General features: G+C 35.0%; 1 protein-coding gene across 7 annotated transcripts in view; it reads right to left on the bottom strand.

The window, feature by feature from the left end:
* LOC123522952 (ADAMTS-like protein 4) overlaps window positions 1–19,707 on the bottom strand; it is a 142,694-nt gene that overhangs the window by 25,778 nt on the left and 97,209 nt on the right. For all 7 annotated transcript variants that reach the window (XM_045300489.2, XM_053549471.1, XM_045300490.2 and 4 more), the window contains 2 exons: window positions 9,395–9,599; window positions 1,760–1,935 (listed from right to left, as the gene is read on the bottom strand). In XM_045300489.2, coding sequence (XP_045156424.2) covers window positions 1,760–1,935; window positions 9,395–9,599 — 381 coding nt within the window. The remainder of the gene's footprint in view (window positions 1–1,759; window positions 1,936–9,394; window positions 9,600–19,707) is intronic.

The following is a 19,707-nucleotide window of genomic DNA, read 5'->3' as shown; positions in this document are numbered from 1 at the left end:
AAAAATGAATATGAATGACTGGTAAACACTTGAAGGCAATTTATCATTGTAAGCTAATCCTGGCTGTATTTTCTGAAAGCAAAAAAGCCATTTGTTGAAAGACACCCCAAAACAAAACATAGCAAGCATTTGTGGAATTCTACAAGTTGCAAATTAAGAAACATTTATCAACATTTACGTTAACTGCTTTGGAGTAGATTGAAATCAAATGACAAAACATTTGCACAGTATTTTATCAACATCATTGTTTCCCAATAAACAACATAAAAAAATATTATAAATTGTTTGCAGTTTTTCTTTAATTTAGTTTGGAGCAGTTAAACTGGAAAAGGATGTTCAATGTTTATCAATAAAAAACTATAAGTGATAATTATGTGGTCTGTGAACTTTGACGTTTGACACTGGAAATACATAATTACATTAGTTTCAAACTTAAAGTTATGCAAAAGAGAACTAATCCTTGCTATACAATCGATTATTGTCTATTGACTGTAATTCTGCAATATCGAATGTAATCATAGCAAATTGATTTTATGAATTTGCGGTTACAAACTTTAATCAGGAAGACAATATGTTCAAGGCTCAGTTAGTGCCAATAGCGAAATTGTATAGAAATTTGGCCAGATAGCATGTCTACTAATTTCTACAGGACGACATCAAAATTAGCGAAGCAACATGTGCTTTTTTACATAACAAAATCTTGACGTGATGTTAGGTAGATCAAGCGAGGGGATAGATATTTCTGTCTTTCTATGACTAAACAAAAGTGCAAATTTAAGAGACATCATTACAGTATTTAGTCATATTGTGATGTCATAAACTGTCAGGAGTACCCAAATCTTTATGCTTGCACAACTTATCTAAAGTGGTAGGTAAGAAAAACTATTTTACAGGCCTGATTTGAACAACAGCTGCTTTCCCAACCTTGGGAAAGCATGGGTTACAGGAACAAATCAGTATGTTTCTAATTCCCCACTGCCCCTGAGGTGGGGAGAACCCTGTCTTTCACAGGCAGACATGTTATAACAATATCCTCGAAACTGCTTCATTTGCATATCTCATTTGTGCAGCATATTTTAAACAAGAGCACTTTGAGCCTTTAATAACAGCAGTACAGAGAAACAGTACTATGCTACTATTCTGATAGAGACTTTATATTTGAACATAGAAAACCATTTCTTTTGAAGTTTCAAAGGGTATTATGAAATATGAGGCTGCCAATAATTTTGATTGACTAATTTTTGACTTTCTTGGATAAGACAGCTTTATCGTACTTATTTCTAGCACTTGATTGTAATTCTGGGTTAATCAATAATGATAAATGAAGGTAACAGATCAACATTATAGGAAATACTGTGCCAAGTTTCATTGAAAATGGCCTATTTCTGCCAAGTTTCAGTGAGATAAACTTTACCTTGCCAGCTTTTGTTGACAGTAGAGCACTGCTAACCCTAAGCCTGCTAAATTTCTAAAATTTACTGGTCCATCATTCAATTTGGGCAGTACCACTTATTATTATTCCAAGGGGTGTTCACTGAAAATTTACTGACTGAATAGCAAACAGTGCAGACCATGATCAGCCTGGTTGATCTTGGTCTGCACTGGTCGCAAAGGCAAAATCACTTGCTGCCAGCAGGCTATAATTTATGCTAAAAGTATAGTTCTTGTACAACATTACCACAACACAATTATATGCTAATACTGTGAATTGGTGATCTGTCTCTTGAAAATTTCCTTTTTTTAAAATACTAGTATATACCTGTATATCCATATCCGAGGTGAGCGGCCCTGGTGCATACAGGCATTCTCCCGGACAATGTTCTCCGGCATATTTGTTGTAAGTAAAGATGGTACCAGCAGCCAGATATGTTCCCGGCCTCTTTATTCTTGTCCGCTCGCTGTTAATCACACCTGTACCATTACTGTACTTCAGTACTGAAATTAGACACAACCAATAATTGAACGAATTAATTCACACACAATTACACACATACACCTGCAGATTGCATCCTACACTATTTCAAAACTTGTGCAGATGTTGCAATCAAATAAACTTGTCAAGTTTTCATCACATTAAATGAAATATCCTTAGAACATGATACCAACACTTCAGTTCCTTCAACATCTGTGGCGGGATGTGGTGTAATGATGGCTTATATGGTTGGTATATGGTGTGATTCGATCTGGACTATATTATACACTTAATTAACCTTTACCCTGCTATATTTCTAAAACAGAATGGGCTATCATTCAATCTGAGCAATACCATCTATTATTCACTGAATACTTACTGCTGACTAAATAGCGAACAATGCAGACCATGACCAACAGCCTGCACCAGCCTTTGTTGCATAGGCAGAATCACTTGCTAAAGTTTAAAATATAGAACTAGTGCCAATAGTTTTGACTGCTGACCAGCTGGCCATTCAATAAGTGTTTTATTACATGATATCAGAATTGAATGTTCATATTTTTTTCTTGAAATTTTGACTTTAGCCAAACAAAATTTAATGTAGTCTTGAACTATAGACCAGTCAATAGCACACTGGCGATTTATATAGTCATGTACTGATGTACTAAAACTGACTATGAGAAAACAAGGAAGCAATGGACATTGAGTTCATTATCATTTTGTATGCCGGTGTTTTTTTTCCTTGGTAAAAGGAGGTAATCCCAAAGCAAAAAAAGAATGTTTTTTTCCCAATTTTGAATTTAAAAATTCCCAAATGATTCTTACCTTTTAGGGTTTTTGCTGTTTTTAAGATAGTTTTGCTAAGTTATGTGTATATTTTGGTTGTTAAAACATTACAATTATACTTTTAAACAATTACTGAAATGCAATTCATTAATATTCTCTTTATACAGATTTTGGTAATTAGAAAATTTCCCAATTAAGACAATTTCCAAGAGTATTTTCCCAATTCCTTCGGTGTTGGTGACATTCCCAAATTGATGAAATAAAGGCCTGCATGCAAAACAAGACCTGTAAAGTGTGGCAATGAAGATGACATGTGAATGCCCAAAAATTCTTCAATTAATCAAGCTAAAAATTGTAAGATTCAGCTGCAGCTGTTGCCAACCAATTTAAGAACGAAATTATGAAGTAATATGTAAGGAACGTTTGAAAAATCTCATACAATTTAAACAGTGATAGAAACTTTTGATACATTTCAACTGCCAATTTCACAATTACATAAAAATAACTTATCAAGATTTGAAATTTCACAATCTATATCTAACTCATTTGCATTTAGAAAGTTATCACGACATGGCAAACATCGAATATAGTTAAGAAAAATATGAAAATTACTCGTAATCAATAACGGAATGTTTGTGACCAGAATATAACCCTGTCATGTCAGCGGATCCTGATAATTAGCAACGATATAACAAAAATATATGGTTAGGTGTATCATGTAGTTGCTAAATAAGCAAACTATGTGTGTCAATCGTCTGAAATATTGCGCTCTCTTCATTGAAACAGTTTCACCAATCTATACTATGTCCACAGAAGTTGAAAATCTTGCATAAATCTTGACAACTTGCACTTATTAATGTGCTGTTCATATTGAGTGAGCAAATATTTATTTTTTGATATATTCACCAGGGTCAACCCCATCGACCTCGAATTTTAATATATCAAAACGGGGTAATACAAAAGCGTCAAATTTGATTGATATATTCTTGGCAAAACTTATAAACTGTTCTTAATTCTTGTTTATGGTGATAAATAGAGATATAAAATTGTAATTTGTGACAATTTATATTAGGTAGTATTTGGACAATGTATTTGTCAGGATAGCTCATAATTAGGGTTCATATATTATCAAAAAATCACTTTCATTGACTATGCACTTGTAAACAAAATAGGCTTTGTGATATATTTAGGTGTGGGTGTAAAAATATCAAGACCAGGCAAACCCTGCTTTCTGAGATAAACAGCTGTCTCAACACACTGCTCAGTGTTCTTGGAAAATCAATTTAGTCCAAATTAGAAAATTTGGTGAAAAATGAAAAACCAATTTCATCATTTTTGCTCTCACTCATTTGGATAAATGTCAAAATGGCTAATTAGTGTATTATATGTCTATGAATGTCATAATGTGATATTGACCGTGGTAGACACAAATCATACACTGTAAAACTTTGTGGTGGTCTCTGTGACCGAGTTGTTAGGGTCATTGACTTCGAATCACTTGCCCCTCACTAATGTTGGTTCGAGCCTTGCTCTGGGTGTGGAATTCTTCGGTGATTCTACACACGTGTCCACCCGTGATGAAAAATGCAAGGATGGAGCACCTGGGGTCTTCCTCCACCATCAAAAGCTTGAAAGTCATTAAATGACTTATAATTGTGTAGGCCCCTCATCGATGTGGGTTCGAGCCTCACTCGGGGCATTGAATTCTTCATGTGAGGAAGCCATCCAGCTGGCTTACGGAAGGTCGGTGGTTCTACCCAGGTGCCTGCTCGTGATGAAATAATGCATGGAGGGGCACCTGGGGTCTTCCTCCACCATTAAAGCTGGAAAGTCGCCATATGACCTATCATATGTGTCGGTGCGATGTTAAATCCAACCAAACAAACAAACAAAAACCAACAAAACAAACAAACTGTAACCTTTGTGACACTGCTTAACTCTAAATATCACAAATCAGAAATTAAATGTTGCTTCCAACTTCCAACTTCTCAAAATGCTTACAACACTGCCTCACATTGCTTACAATTTCTTCTCAAATTGCTTGCAATTTTTTGTAACAACAGAATGATTGTAAGTGTATCATTAGTTTTAAACTGCTGAGTTACAACTTTCCTTGTAATTTGACAAAATACTAACTGACAAGGTCATTACCTGACAACATTTACTCTCCTTGTTGCTGACAAAAGTTTGCTTACTATATTTTTCAAACACTGACAATTATATCGCAGTTTATCAAACTGACAACCTTCTATACAAGAGGCACACACCTTTATTTCTGGAAGTTACGTAAGACTTCAACTTTTCACTTCCAATGAAAAACAAAAGAAATATATTCAGTCCATCTGATCGGTCAGTTTGACTGGTCCAAGAAGAGTTGCATTTTGTTGTTGAACAATTTGGATAATACAGCGAAAAAAAAGATTGAAGGAAATGCCTTTTTGTATTAGTTTAATAGTGTAAACTATATAATACCTGAAAGGAATCTCTTTCAATATTTTTCTAATTACACTATTTAACTATGTAATACCAAGAAGGCATTTCCTTCAATGTCCACCCCCAACTAAATATATATATACATTGGCATACACTACTTCATAGCTTAGTAATAATTTTGTAATCTTCATTTTTAAAAAATAAGACAATGCCTCTCCAATGAGTAGCACACACACAAACATATACACAAAATGTATTAAAAGTCAAAAACAAAACTTTTTAACTGTGGCCTTTTTCTGGTGAAAGACTTTTCTATGAAGGAAAAGAAAGTTTGCACCTTGTTACAAGTCATTCATAATTGCACTTGAGAAAATCCAGGCACACTACGTAAGATTAAGTCAGTTTTAGTGCAGCTTAACCTGTCCACATAAATAAACGTGTGCTTTATCTCTTACACATCAATGTTATCTTTATCAGGTTCAAATAAAAAGTAAACATAATCAGGGCATTAGTCCCGGAAAGACATGCTTCTGTAAGCTATTTGACAACAATAAATCTCCCGTATCCTTCCAACCCTGCTGGCACAGCTGCCAACGTAGCTAGGATGCCGACTAACAATCAAAGCAGGGAAGTCAACAATAAAGAAATCTTCACTCTCTGTGTTTTCTTCATATTAAAAGAGATTGAGAAAAAAGGTCAAATTAAGGTCTAAATGCCTGCAAAGAAATGGAAAGTGGCTTTAATCAATACTTCAGTAATATTTTAATCCTTTTGAATCATCAAACACAACAAAGCCATTTGATACTATTTACTAGCCGTCTTAAGTGTGCTTATGAAAGATGTCTAATACTTGGCCTTTGTCACAAGCTCATGGCAGCGCTCCTTGTTGCAAACCAGATTGGCCCCCACTGGTATCAATTATACCCCTATAAACCATTCCTGCACATACTTGTTGTTCTGATTTATCTACTACTGTCTTTATTTGCTTGTATTTTGCTGATTTGCAAGAAATTTATGAGGATCAAATGGGCCTATGATTGTCTCACTTGAGAGGGGACCGTGATCTTTTGACCTTACTTCTGACAAAGTTTGGTGAAAATCCGTAAGGAGTTCATGATCAAGTTCGTCAAAGGTCCATTAAAAATTCTATTTTAAGCTCTGCATCTAAGAGAAATCAAACTGAACCATTTCATGGAACGTAATACCCCCAAATTGTTTATCAAAGCATTTTGCATATAGAATCTAAAATGCAAAGATATTAATAGACTACCAGTACCATTACACAGAAAATCCATATGATCACTTCATATGACAGTGACCACAACCTTTGACTAAGAGAAGGGTCAGTGGTGAGTGTTCTTTTTTTTAAATAACAGTCACTGTAATCTTAACCTCAGGCTCACTGACCTCAATATCTGTAGGGTTCATCTACTGTCATTTTGTAATAGCAGTGATGTGACCTGACCTGTAATCCACACCATAAAATCAATATGGGTCATCAACTACCCATGAGCAATGTGCCTACCAAGTTTGAGGAATATAGGTCAATACATTCTCAACATAATGTTGTTTGACAGGTTTTTCTTTTTTCATCTCCTATAGTCAAACAGATCGGAGAGATCCATGCAAGGGTGCTTCTGACTCAGTTTGGTGGCCAAACAAGCAGTTTTAGAGAAGAAGCTGTGTTATTTTTTTCTATTTTCAGACATTGTGTAGCAGTGTGGCTGACTTTCTGTTGTATGTCTGGCTGACTTTCTGTAGCATTCTGGCATACTGGTTGATGTTGTGTAGCAGTGTGGCTGACTTTCTGTTGTATGTCTGGCTGACTTTCTGTAGCATTCTGGCATACTGGTTGATGTTGTGTAGCAGTATGGCTGACTTTCTGTAGCATTCTGGCATATTGGTTGATGTTGTGTAGCAGTGTGGCTGACTTTCTGTTGTATGTCTGGCTGACTTTCTATAGCATTCTGGCATATTAGTTGATGTTGTGTAGCAGTGTGGCTGACTTTCTGTTGTATGTCTGGCTGACTTTCTGTAGCATTCTGGCATATTGGTTGATGTCGTGTAGCAGAGTGGCTGACTTTCTGTTGTATGTCTGGCTGACTTTCTGTAACATTTTTGCTGACATGGTGTACATCTGTGACTGACTTTCTGTCGTATATCTGACAGAGCTCTAGCATCATTCCCGACAGACTGACAGATGTGTTTTAGACTGACTGTGCTACCTCTTGTAGCATGACTGACTAGCCTATTGTTGCATATGTGACCACACAGTGGCTCTTCCTTTCACTTTGCACAATGTGTCCTTGTCCTGCTATGTACACCTACACCCATGTTGTATATCTACACCTATGTTCTATCTACTTGTACATCACAAGTTGGATGTCAAAGAAGCACTTACCATATAGGTGTTAAATCAGGATAGCCCAAGAACACACCTGTCTTCAAATATCTTCTTAACAAGGGCTGGTTGTACCCAGCTGTATACAAAGGGCACCACATAATCTAAGCAATACAATCTTTGATATCTGATTAAAATCTACTTTCATAAAATATTTGGAAAAAAAAATCGTACCTTGGCCGCCATTTCTCAAAATAAACGGGAACAAGAGAGCCGAGATGGCCTAATTTTTACAGTTTAGACACTTCTAGTAGAGGGTTACATACCGAGATGGCCTGATTTTTACAGTTTAGACACTTTTAGTAGAGGGTTACATACCGAGATGGCCTGATTTTTACAGTTTAGACACTTTTAGTAGAGGGTGACATACCGAGATGGCCTGATTTTTACAGTTTAGACACTTTTAGTAGAGGGTTACATACCGAGATGGCCTGATTTTTACAGTTTAGACACTTTTAGTAGAGGGTGACATACCGAGATGGCCTGATTTTTACAGTTTTGACCCTTTTAGTAGAGGGTGACATACCGAGATGGCCTGATTTTTACAGTTTTGACACTTTTAGTAGAGGGTTACATACCGAGATGGCCTGATTTTTACAGTTTTGACACTTTTAGTAGAGGGTGACATACCGAGATGGCCTGATTTTTACAGTTTTGACCCTTTTAGTAGAGGGTGACATACCGAGATGGCCTGATTTTTACAGTTTTGACACTTTTAGTAGAGGGTTACATACCGAGATGGCCTGATTTTTACAGTTTTGACCCTTTTAGTAGAGGGTTACATACCGAGATGGCCTGATTTTTACAGTTTTGACACTTCTAGTACAGGGTTACATAAGGAATTTATCTTGAAATAAAGCTAGTGTCTGGCCTGATACTATGAGACTGTATAAACTAGAACTGTCACAGTAGTGACGAATAATACCCCAACAATATGACCTTGTCACAGAAGTTTGGCAAATTTTAAGTTGGAAAGGGGCCATAACTACGTAAAAAATTGGTGGTTTGCAGCCAAAGTTGAACTTGACCTGTGTTTTATGAAATTACACCTGTGTACCAAAATTTATTTAAATCTGTCAAGCCTTTCACGAGTAATTGTCCAGAAACCATTGAAAACCAACAGACCGACAGACAGACTGACCGACCAACAAGCTCACTCCTATATATCTCCCCCAACCCCAACATCGTTAGCAGGGGTATAATAAACTTTTTTCCTTGTTTTGTTTTTCCTCGTTTCTTTTTTTGTGTGGGGAGGGGGTAATGTGGGCAGATGGGGGATGAATGATATAAAATGACAATTTATATCAAGAAACACAAGTCGGAGTATGGAATGATTGGGGTGGGGGTAACGTCTGTGGGAGCTTGAAGGAATTTAGTAGGAGGTCACCAATGTAATATTTGTGTGAAATGATTTTGAATTCAAACCATCACTTTCACAAGAGAAGATTTTTAAAGATTTCCATAATATTATTGTCATACACAGTAAACCTAAGCTCCCCAGGCAGCCATGTTTTTTAAACAAATTAAAATGGCAAGATTGAAGAAATGTTAAAGTAAATCCAAGAAATGTTACAATAGACATCAGATTCTGCTATTTTTGATTAGCTAAAGGTACATTTTAGACTTTTTTCATTTGACATCTTACAATGACCTTAATAATGTTCTTGTAGGTATAGTACAGATATTTCTGATTATTGTAAGTCATGACACCATATTTGGCAAATCCGCCTATGCTAAACAGATTAAGGACTATACACCTAAAATGTGATCAAGTGTTACATGCCATATTTTCACCTACAAGTGTGAAAGTGACAATAATTATCTATAAGAATATGCCATGGGCTTTCAAAATCTATATATACCTAGATAGTTCCTGCTCCGGGAAAGTTCTGTTATGTTCACATGACATGACCCGGCTGGAATTCTGGTGATCTGGTTATAGCCATATTTGAGATTCCTACGTGTATATATGCCAGCTATGATGCGACATGACTCATTATCCCCTCCACACACTCCACAGTGGTCATTCTTCAGTCCTGACCCAACCACACCATCACATCCAACAGCCTGAAAAACATTTCCATCAACAAATATTATTGAATTCTCTATGGCAAAGCAATGTCTGTTTTGGTGTCAGATATTGCCTCAAGTCTTCCTGTATTATTTCATAATTGAGCACTGCCATGAGAAAGTTAAACCTAATGCAAACAGCAAGAATCCAGATAAGTGCACAACCATACTGTATGTTTATCCTGACATCCATCCTGCTCCTTTATCAATTTCAGCACCTTGCCAAAATTGCAACTGATAAGCAAAGAGTGCGGATCCACATTAGACTATACGTATGTGCAGGCCGATCTGGATCCATAGTGGTCGCAAAGCCCAAATGTTGGTTTTCTCACAGCAGCACTCAAATCCTTTTTCATAATTCATTTAATCCACAGATGCTTCTTTAATCTTAGTTTGTTGAACAACCACCAAAAGGTTCTTGAAAATACTTCTAAGATTTGTGGTCTCTATATTTATCTCTGGTTCCCTTAACTCACAGTAGCCAAGTGGAACCATTTTAACAGATCTGAAACAGATTCATGCAGTGATGTTTCTGACCAAATTTGGTGAACATCCCCATCAAGCATAGAAGATTTTTACAGATTTTTCTACTTTTAATTCTAATATCCTCTTAACTGAATCATGCAGAACAAACTGGAATCAACTTGAGTGTGGTCTCTACTAGGAAACTTCTGATCAAACCTCTTTAACCCTTACCCTGCTAAATTTCTAAAATGGACTGGTCCATCATTCAATTTGAGCAGTACCACTTATTATTCAAAGGGATGTTCACTGAAATTTACTGACCGAATAGCGAACAGTGCAGACCATGATCAGCCTGCACGGATGTGCAGGCTGATCTTGGTCTGCACTGGTCGCAAAGGCAAACCCACTTGCCGGCAGCAGGCTAAAGGTTAATACCAAGACAGATCCATGAAACAAGTTTGGAGACATCCATCAATCATTACATAACAAGACCTTTGTAGTAAGAGAACATATCAAAGTAAAAATGAGACAGGAGCAAAAACATTATTATACATATGCAATAGGATCATGACAAGCCAAATTTACTCATCTGAGTACCAATGTTCTTTATGACAAGGTTAAGGTCACACTTCAAAGGAGTACCCGACAGTCAATATATAGGTTCTGTCTATCAAAGTCATTTATTTTAACATAATTTTACATCACTATGTTGTTTTCCCTAACCAAAACATGTTATAACTGATCTTGAACTGTTAATAAGATTTTCTTTCAACCTAGTGACTTTAAAAAATTTTTGATCCCAGATGACCAATTATGTATCAACCTCATTTATGACTACTCTGACCAGGATTCATAAGAAGATGGATGCAAGACCATCTATATACTAATCTGTCTTCATGCTGGACATGACTAATTCTGCCATTGTGACCAGTGTAGATCATGATCAGCCTGCATATCTATGCAGTCTGATCATAATCTACACCGGTCACCATTCAGTCAGTATATTTTTGGTAAGCACCCCTTTTAACAGTTAACGGTACTGTCCAAACTGAAAGATGGACAAGTTAGCAGGGTAAGGTCTAATACTAACAGCTCATGGAGAATGTTAGGTTCAGGTGAACTAAAGAAGTACTTAATAAAGATAGAAATGCAGTTCATTTTTTAACGATAACAATAAAACAAATTGCAATGGCTTAATTATGAACAAAAAAGAATTTGAAGACTTTAAATCATTTTATCTGCTGGCCTTTATGTCGTATTTATTTTGTTAAGTCTAGACTGGACACTCAGTCGGCATTCAACAATATGTTGATTTAACACGTGAACCACTTTAAATTTTGTTGCTGACCTCACATAATCATATATAACTTATTAAATTCTTTTCATTGTGAAAGATTAAATATATTTATTCAAAGACACAAGTTGCAAAAATTAAAAAAAAAAACGAGTGCTTATCCTTGTAACCTCTTCGTAGCCTTCTTTGCTTTGTTAATTATTATTTACATAACGATTATTGAACACTGTAAAAAAGGAATTTTTAGGTCAGAACTAATTCATTAGTTAGTTCAAGGACTTTTGTATGAATTCCTTTTAAATACATTTCAATTTAATAAATCTCCATCGAATTCTTGTTTTTGCAAGTGTGTAGATAAATAAGAGAATTAATTATGTTTTGAAGTTAACAAGCAGTTCTAGAAGACATTTTTTCTAACATACCAAAACTTTTCTGATGCTGCATAATGCTAGTTTTTAACCTAGACAACTGTGGCCCTCGGAGTAGTGTCCGTTTACCAGAATGGTGAAAAATTGTAAACAAATTTGCTTTGAAGTTGGAAAATCTTCTAAACTTCTGTAAAATACATGAGTGTTTTAACCTGAGAGTAAACATGTGTTAACACAGAGATTCTTGCACACATTCACTGTTAACACATCATTTTATATATGTGTGCGTTCCTTGCAAAAGCATGACAATATTAAAGCCGGGGCCATAACGTCATTCAACAAGAGATGCAACAAGACTGACATTTCGCAACACTGCTGGACAATATACTCATGATTGTTTTACATTTGCATTTGATAGATATGGTAATATTTCAGCAAAATGAACCATTTCAAAATCAGTTTCCAATCTAACCATGCTCAGCAAAAGGAAGGTAATAATGATTTTACAAACTTACATTTCATATTAATTTATGCTGAACATATATTGCTGTCAATGCAAGTTTTTGATATATGTAATATGACTGTTTCATCGATATTTGAGCTGTGCCATGAGAAAACCAACATAGTGGGTTTGCGACCAGCATGGATCCAGACCAGCCTGCGCATCCGCGCAGTCTGGTCAGGATCCATCCTGTTCACTAACAGTTTCTCTAATTGCAATAGGCTTTGAAAGCGAACAGCATGGATCCTGACCAGACTGCGCGGATGCGCAGGCTGGTCTGGATCCATGCTGATCGCAAACCCACTATGCTGATTTTCCCATGGCGTGGCTCATTTATATTCCTTATGCAAAGTATGTTTATCAATACTTCTACTGAAAAATGTCTTTCTTGTTTTGTCGGTCAGAACAAAAGTCATATTTTAAAAAATCTAACATATCAGTATTTAGCGCTCATTGAATATAAATAAGTGTATATGCTAAGATGTAAAAAAATTTATTACTTGAATAAAATCGGACTGACTGCCTTTAAAAAGCTTTTCTCAAATGGTAAATATATGATTTATTGCATCGAAAGAATTTACTGGGCCAACTGAATAAACAAGTTTTGACTTTCCTGGCAAAACTACATAATGTTTTTTTTTTTAATTTCAAATGAAACGACTACTTATCTACTCGAGATTTTCTCTCATTTCAGACAAGATTTAGACGTTCAAACGCACTGAGGGAGAAGTCATTTTGACACTGTTTTCATACAGATATTACCATATAACAACACCTAAAGTAAATATTTCTCTGCCAAACTCGATAGTCCATTAATTTATGGGATTATAAGATTTCCTACTCTACAAAGATATGTGTAATGAAAATAATATCATTTTGATAAACTAAGTAGTAGCCAATATATTTTCGATAGACATTAACATTAACCCTCCTTACCCTCAAAATTAAGCGTAACGTCACAGCGGGATTCAGTTCATATTACCCCAGGTAAGAAAGACCAAATCAAATAAAAACATATTTGAACCCATTTTTGTAATCTCTGACTTAATGTCGCTAAAAAGTAGGAGTTAAAATAACCGATGAAATACAGGCCAAGTTTTAAAGAAATATAATATACATGTAAACTTATCATGTTACTTTTACTTTCACAAAAAATATTTATTTTCAAGATCAAAAAAACTACTTAATTAAATAAAAGGAAAGTTAAGAATGGAAACTGATTATTTCAATATGATTGAAATTAGGGATTAAAGAATTACAATAATACCTCAGGCACAAGGGATCTATCGTATGTCAAAACATCATGACATTACACACACGTTCAAGGAGTTATAGATAGATTAGGAATAATAGGATTTTAAAGTACTTAACAAAACATATTAAAACATTACATCAAATCTTAAACACCTGTGCAATATTTTGTTCAAAGATTCCAACCACAGTCAAGATGGGATCAAGTACAAATTTACAGCTGAGACTCACTTTTTGGACACATTAAGACCAAAATTCATGTAAACTAGCCATAACACATTGTACACAAAGTATTTTTTGCATCACCTTTTTGGTTATTAAAAAGTGAACTATGTTATTTTTATAGAGGTATTGCTAAAATTCATGTTAAAAACTGATAAAGCAACTGTCCAAATAGAGAATATGCTGAATTACATGGTTGGAAAAGCAGTACTTTCAATGTTGCTCATCAAAATATTATACTGGCTGATCCATAAAGGGAGGTAATAAAAAAAGGAATTAATTAAATAATATTTTTACTATGTAAATCAACTATTCAAATTTATGACAAATATGTGAAATAAAAATGAAAATGTAGCAGCCACATTATAACTAAAGCCATTAAAATCCTTTAATATTCAAAATAGTTGTTTTGAATTTGCAACAGAGGATGTATGCTCATATGAGCCGTGCCATGAGAAAACCAACATAGTGGGTTTGCTACCAGCATGGATCCAGACCAGCCTGTGCATCCCCGCAGTCTGGTCAGGATCCATGCTGTTCGCTTTTAAAGCCTACTGCAATTAGAGAAACCATTAGCGAACAGCATGGATCCTGGCCAGACTGCGTGGATGCTCAGGCTGGTCTGGATCCATGCTGGTCGCAAACCCACTATGTTGATTTTCTCATGACGTGGCTCATATCAAGTATTCTCCAGCCTACAAAAATATGTCAAAAATCTCTTCCTATATTTTGGGCTGAAACTAAAATGACTGTAGCACAACCAAACTGTTTTTGTTTTGTTTTTAAAAGAAAGCCAATTTTATTGTTTTCTTTGTAAGTGAAGTATACCGATGGTTAATTTTTTTACCCCTAGTCCCCTCCACGGTCACTTTTTATTTGTCAAGCTTTTATACCGATTACGCTGACAAGTATTTGGTTTCAGATATAAATTTACTGAAGTTAAGTTTTCATTATACCCAATTTTGTTCAAAATCAACATCATTAAAAAGACTTATTAAAACCTCCATAAAAGATATAACAGTGCATCTTATTCAAGCCTTACAATCCCCTATACACTGAATTTCAATTACATAAGTTGAAAGAGAATAAATCTTATAAGCGGGGAGAAAAAAATAGTCCATTGCTAATATTTCATTTAAGTGTATTTACTTGAGCAAATGCAAATACAATTTTAGAACAGATATAGACTCGCATATCCCCAAAATTAATTCACCTTACAATTCTACATTATACTTGACAGCTATCCTGTGAAAAGAAGATGTCTTACAGATGTTGTGTGCATGCATGCTTTTTGTACTTGATGAAAGAAATTAGATTAGAGAAAAAATAATTGCATTCCTCTATAAATTTTTGCATTTTTTTTTATGATTATTGTTTATGAGAGAAATGGCTTATGCCGTGACACTGCTGTCAGCCTGTCTGAATCACAAGATTTACAGGGCAATGGCTGAAAGCAGTCAATTCAGCAGTTCATGAGCAATAATTCAGGAAAAGTTCATGAACAATTCTGAGGTAGTTCATGAACTATACAACTTAATTCATGGACAATTCAAGGACTTTCATAAACATTAAAATGTACATTAATCAAAATAAAATCATATTCCTTTGATTTTATAACTTTGATCATGATCTGGATAAATTCCCATTTTCACTTCATTAATAGTTCATTAACTTATTCACAGATTAATTCATCAGCATTTCATGAATAACTCATTTAATTTTCAATGCTGTCAACCTGGCTGGGTCATCATTAGGAGATCAAAGGACAATAATGCTGTCAACCTGCCTGGATAATCATTTGCAGATCAGAGGGGACTCTGAGCTGGCAGCTATACTTGAATCACAATTATCTTTTAACTTGAGGGAGGTCCATGCATACATGGATGGTCCAGACAAAGTTTTGTAATGATTCCTCACTTGATGCATGAGATTTTGGTGACACAGATCATGGACAATGGAACAACTGCTACTTTCTGAACTGTTTGGTGCTACTAAGGTTTGCCAGATGGTGAATACTACAACAATACACTGTTAGAACTGCTTGGTACTACTGAAGTTTGCCAGATGGTGTAGACTATAATGAAATACTGTTAGGACTGATTGGTGCAACCGAAGTTTGCAACAAGAGCACCACAATACGGAGAAATATAGGCCCGAAGCTTTGACCCCTAAGTGTGACCTTGACCTTGAAGCGAGCCATCAAAAACATGCGCTCTGCAAACATTTGTGCCAAGTTTCTTTAAAATCCTTCAAGCATCTCATGAGTTACAGAGAGGACACGAAACAAGGTCATATGACCTTTGAACCCTAAGTGTGACCTTGACCTTGAAGCAAGCCATTCAAAACATGCGCTCTGCATGTCATCTCACTGTGGTGAACATTTGTGCCAAGTTTCTTTAAAATCCTTCAAGCAGCTCAAGAGTTACAGAGCGGACACGAAACAAAGTCATATGACCTTTGAACCCTAAGTGTGACCTTGACCTTGAAAAAACATCCAAAACATGCGCTCTGCACGTCATCTCAATGTGGTGAACATTTGTGTCATGTTTCTTTGAAATCCTTCAAGAGGTTCAAGAGTTACAGAGCAGACACGAAATTGCTAACGGACGGACAGACACTGGGATCATAACGTAATACGTCCCTTAGAGTGTATAAAAACAATGTAGACTACAAAGAAATACTGTTAGGACTGATTGGTGCAACCGAACTTTGCAAAAACAATGTGGACTACAACGAAACTGACTGGTGCAAGTGAAGTTTGCAAAAACAATGTAGACTACAACAAAATACTGTTAGGACTGATTGGTGCAACTGAAGTTTGCAAAAACAATGTAGACTACAACGAAATACTGCGAGGACTGATTGGTTCAAATGAGGTTTGCAAAAACAATGTAGACTACAATGAAATACTGCGAGGACTGATTGGTGCAACTGAAGTTTGCAAAAACAATGTAGACTGCAACGAAATACTGTGAGGACTGATTGGTGCAGCTGAAAAATAATAGAGTTTGCCAAATAGTGTGGCTTACACAAAGTAATTAAGAACTGCCTGGTGCTACTGAAGTTTGCAAAACAGTGCTGACTACAACTCTATACTGTTAGAAGTTGCGCGTCTTATTTAATTCTTCTTAATTACCTCAGACATGATAGACAAAAAGGTGTGAAAAGTTATTATGTGAGTTATAGGTTTATTTGGGACCAAAGAAAGTAGTGTCAGCAAATACCAGGTGGATTTGCAACCATGAAAATGTTAAGAACTTTGTAGTATGCTCTGGAGAAAAGTTGTCTGAACAATGAGGTAGTCTTTAATTTTGGTGTGGTCTTAATGCATGGTACTACTGTAGCACTATTGAAATTTGCCAATAGAACTTCAAATGATAACTGTCAAATCTGCAATGTGCAACTGCACATTGCCAAAATAACTTCAAAGAAATATGTAGAGGTAATGCACTTTGCCAAATGGTTTCAATGAATGATATCATATGAGCTATTTAAAGCCTCTTTTATTTTGAAAAAAGCCAATACAAAGGAATAGTTACAATATCTGGGTGCTGCTCTAAAGAGCAATTTGGTGCTACTGCCTTTTGTCTAACAGAGAAAGCATCAAAAACCATTTAGTGTTTTTGCCTTTTGCCAGTGAGACTTGAATGGAATGAAGCAAAACTCTTTAGTGCTTCAGCCTTTTGCTTCAGTGAGAATACAATTAAATCATTTATTGCTACTGCCTTTAGCTTGAGAGACCTAAATGGAATAAAGCAGAACCATTTATAAATGCCTTTTGCAAAGGTGTCTACTCTAATGGAATAAAGCAAAACTCTTTCGCTTACGTAAGAATTATAACAATTAAATCATTTAGTGCTACTGCCTTTTGCCTAAGTGAGAATACACTTAAATCATTTAGTGCTACTCTTTTAGTGCTACTTCCTTTTGCTTTTTTAAAAAACAGAGTGTATTATATAAGGCCTGTTTAGTAAATCAAAATTCTTTGTAAAACATAACCCCTTTTTTAATGCAACCATAAACATTCTCTCATCCTGAAAAACCATGAGCAAACTATATTTTACAAGGCTGTACAGGGCAGATGTGTAGGTGGCAAACCATTGAGAAAACACCCGCAAATAGCTCACATACTGATAACAGAATAATGTATGTTTGTGCTGCCAAGTTAGTAATTGTCAGCAATCACTAAAAAAAAAACTACAGATTTATTGAATTTGCAAGCTTTTATTGAAATCTCTTGGGAACTCTCAGGTATTTTATCATACAAAATGGTTTTCATGAAAAGGTTCTGTGTTCTGTATGCTGCCATTCACCATAAGGCTACATAACATTTGATATTATGCAATGGATACATCAAAGAAAACATGAAAAGAATTTAAAAAGTAAGTTTGGCAGTGCAGCTTAAGTTGTAAAGTATCATGCTTTACATGTCATTTACATAATCCATGTTTAAGTCCTAAACCTCAAATTATACCTAGCCAAAAAAAAAAGACAAAGGCAACCATTACTTTGAAATTGAAAAAAAAAATAACACAAGGTATTACAAAATATGAAGATGTATAACTAGGATACTTTCTGAAGTAAATGTTTCACAGAATCTTTGATACCTGGAAGTCCTGGTGATTGACAAGAGACAAAAAATAGTCGTTACATAATATTTTATACCAGTTTATAGGGAAAGTTTTTACTGTATCATATAGAATTGTTTGTCTTTACCTAATAATATAGTCTGTGCAGAATTACTTGCCCTGATATAATATAATTATGTATCTTTATATTAGTCTTTCTAGATTTTTTGGCTTGAAATAATTACATATATAGCCAAAGCTATTAGTAATTCATATATAGCCTATGTGGAAATATAAATTAAGACAAGATGTATACAAAAACTCCTCTCTTTTGATACATCTGGACACTGACTGTCACATTCTCTAATAAAAAATATGAACATAATTACCTTAATATCATTATTATGAACTTTTTACTGAAGTGAACATCTGAGATGTAATATGTGCAAAATATGCAAAATATTTAACTTCAGACGAAATCATTACAATATTTTATATATATTCTTCCAGACTGATTAAAGTTTTTCACATTGAAATTATACTAATTTTATTTAAAGCACAATATTTTCAATTCACCCATGAAATTTCAATATATGTAACTTCTCTTGAAGTCTGTTCATAAACTGTATTTTGATCAGGTAAAGGTGAAATTTTTTCATTAAAAAACAAGATAAAATAAAGACCCAAATTTCATTATCTGGTAGCATGAAGCTGAAAATGTTCATCTGAATTTAGAGCACGTATCAAGCTAGAGATTTTTCCGTTGGTATTTGCTCAAAATATAATAATGCAGGAGGATGGATATAAGAAATATAAAAACATAATCTTTATGATACTTTGTCTACATAAATAGCACTGGTTTAAATGCTTTACAATATCTTACGATAAAATAGCACATAATCTATATAATTTAGTCTATAATATTGCTTTTGTCCAGTCATAATGAAGAAACTTCCTTAAATATATTATTTTGTGATGCTGGACAAAATATCATCAGGTACAACATGAAGACCTTCATACCTTATAAGGAAACAAGCGCGGTAACTACTGTTTAACCCTTACCCTGCTAAATTTCTATAATGAATTTGTCTTGTCTTGCATTTTTTAAATGGACAGTACCATTAATTGTTAAAAGGGGTGCATAAAAAAAAGATACTGACTGAATGGCGAACAGTGCAGATCATGGTCAGACTGCATGGTCGCAAAGGCAGAATAAATTGTGTGCATCATGATAGGGGTTAATAATTTGATATGTATGGCTATACAAATATAGCAAAAAAGAAACCTAATACTATATAAAAGCCTTTTTTTTCAATAACAATAAAGCAACAGTAAGATGGCTTCGCCCACCTGACAAAAAATGGGTACATGATTTCTTGGTAGAGGCCTTCTACACAGCTTTAATGGGGGAGGAAGACCCCAGGTGCCCCTCTGT

The sequence above is a fragment of the Mercenaria mercenaria genome, chromosome 8, assembly GCF_021730395.1.
Source record: "Mercenaria mercenaria strain notata chromosome 8, MADL_Memer_1, whole genome shotgun sequence".
Taxonomy (NCBI): domain Eukaryota; kingdom Metazoa; phylum Mollusca; class Bivalvia; order Venerida; family Veneridae; genus Mercenaria; species Mercenaria mercenaria.
Note: the sequence above shows the minus strand (reverse complement) of the source record. Positions and strands in the feature narration are given on the sequence as shown.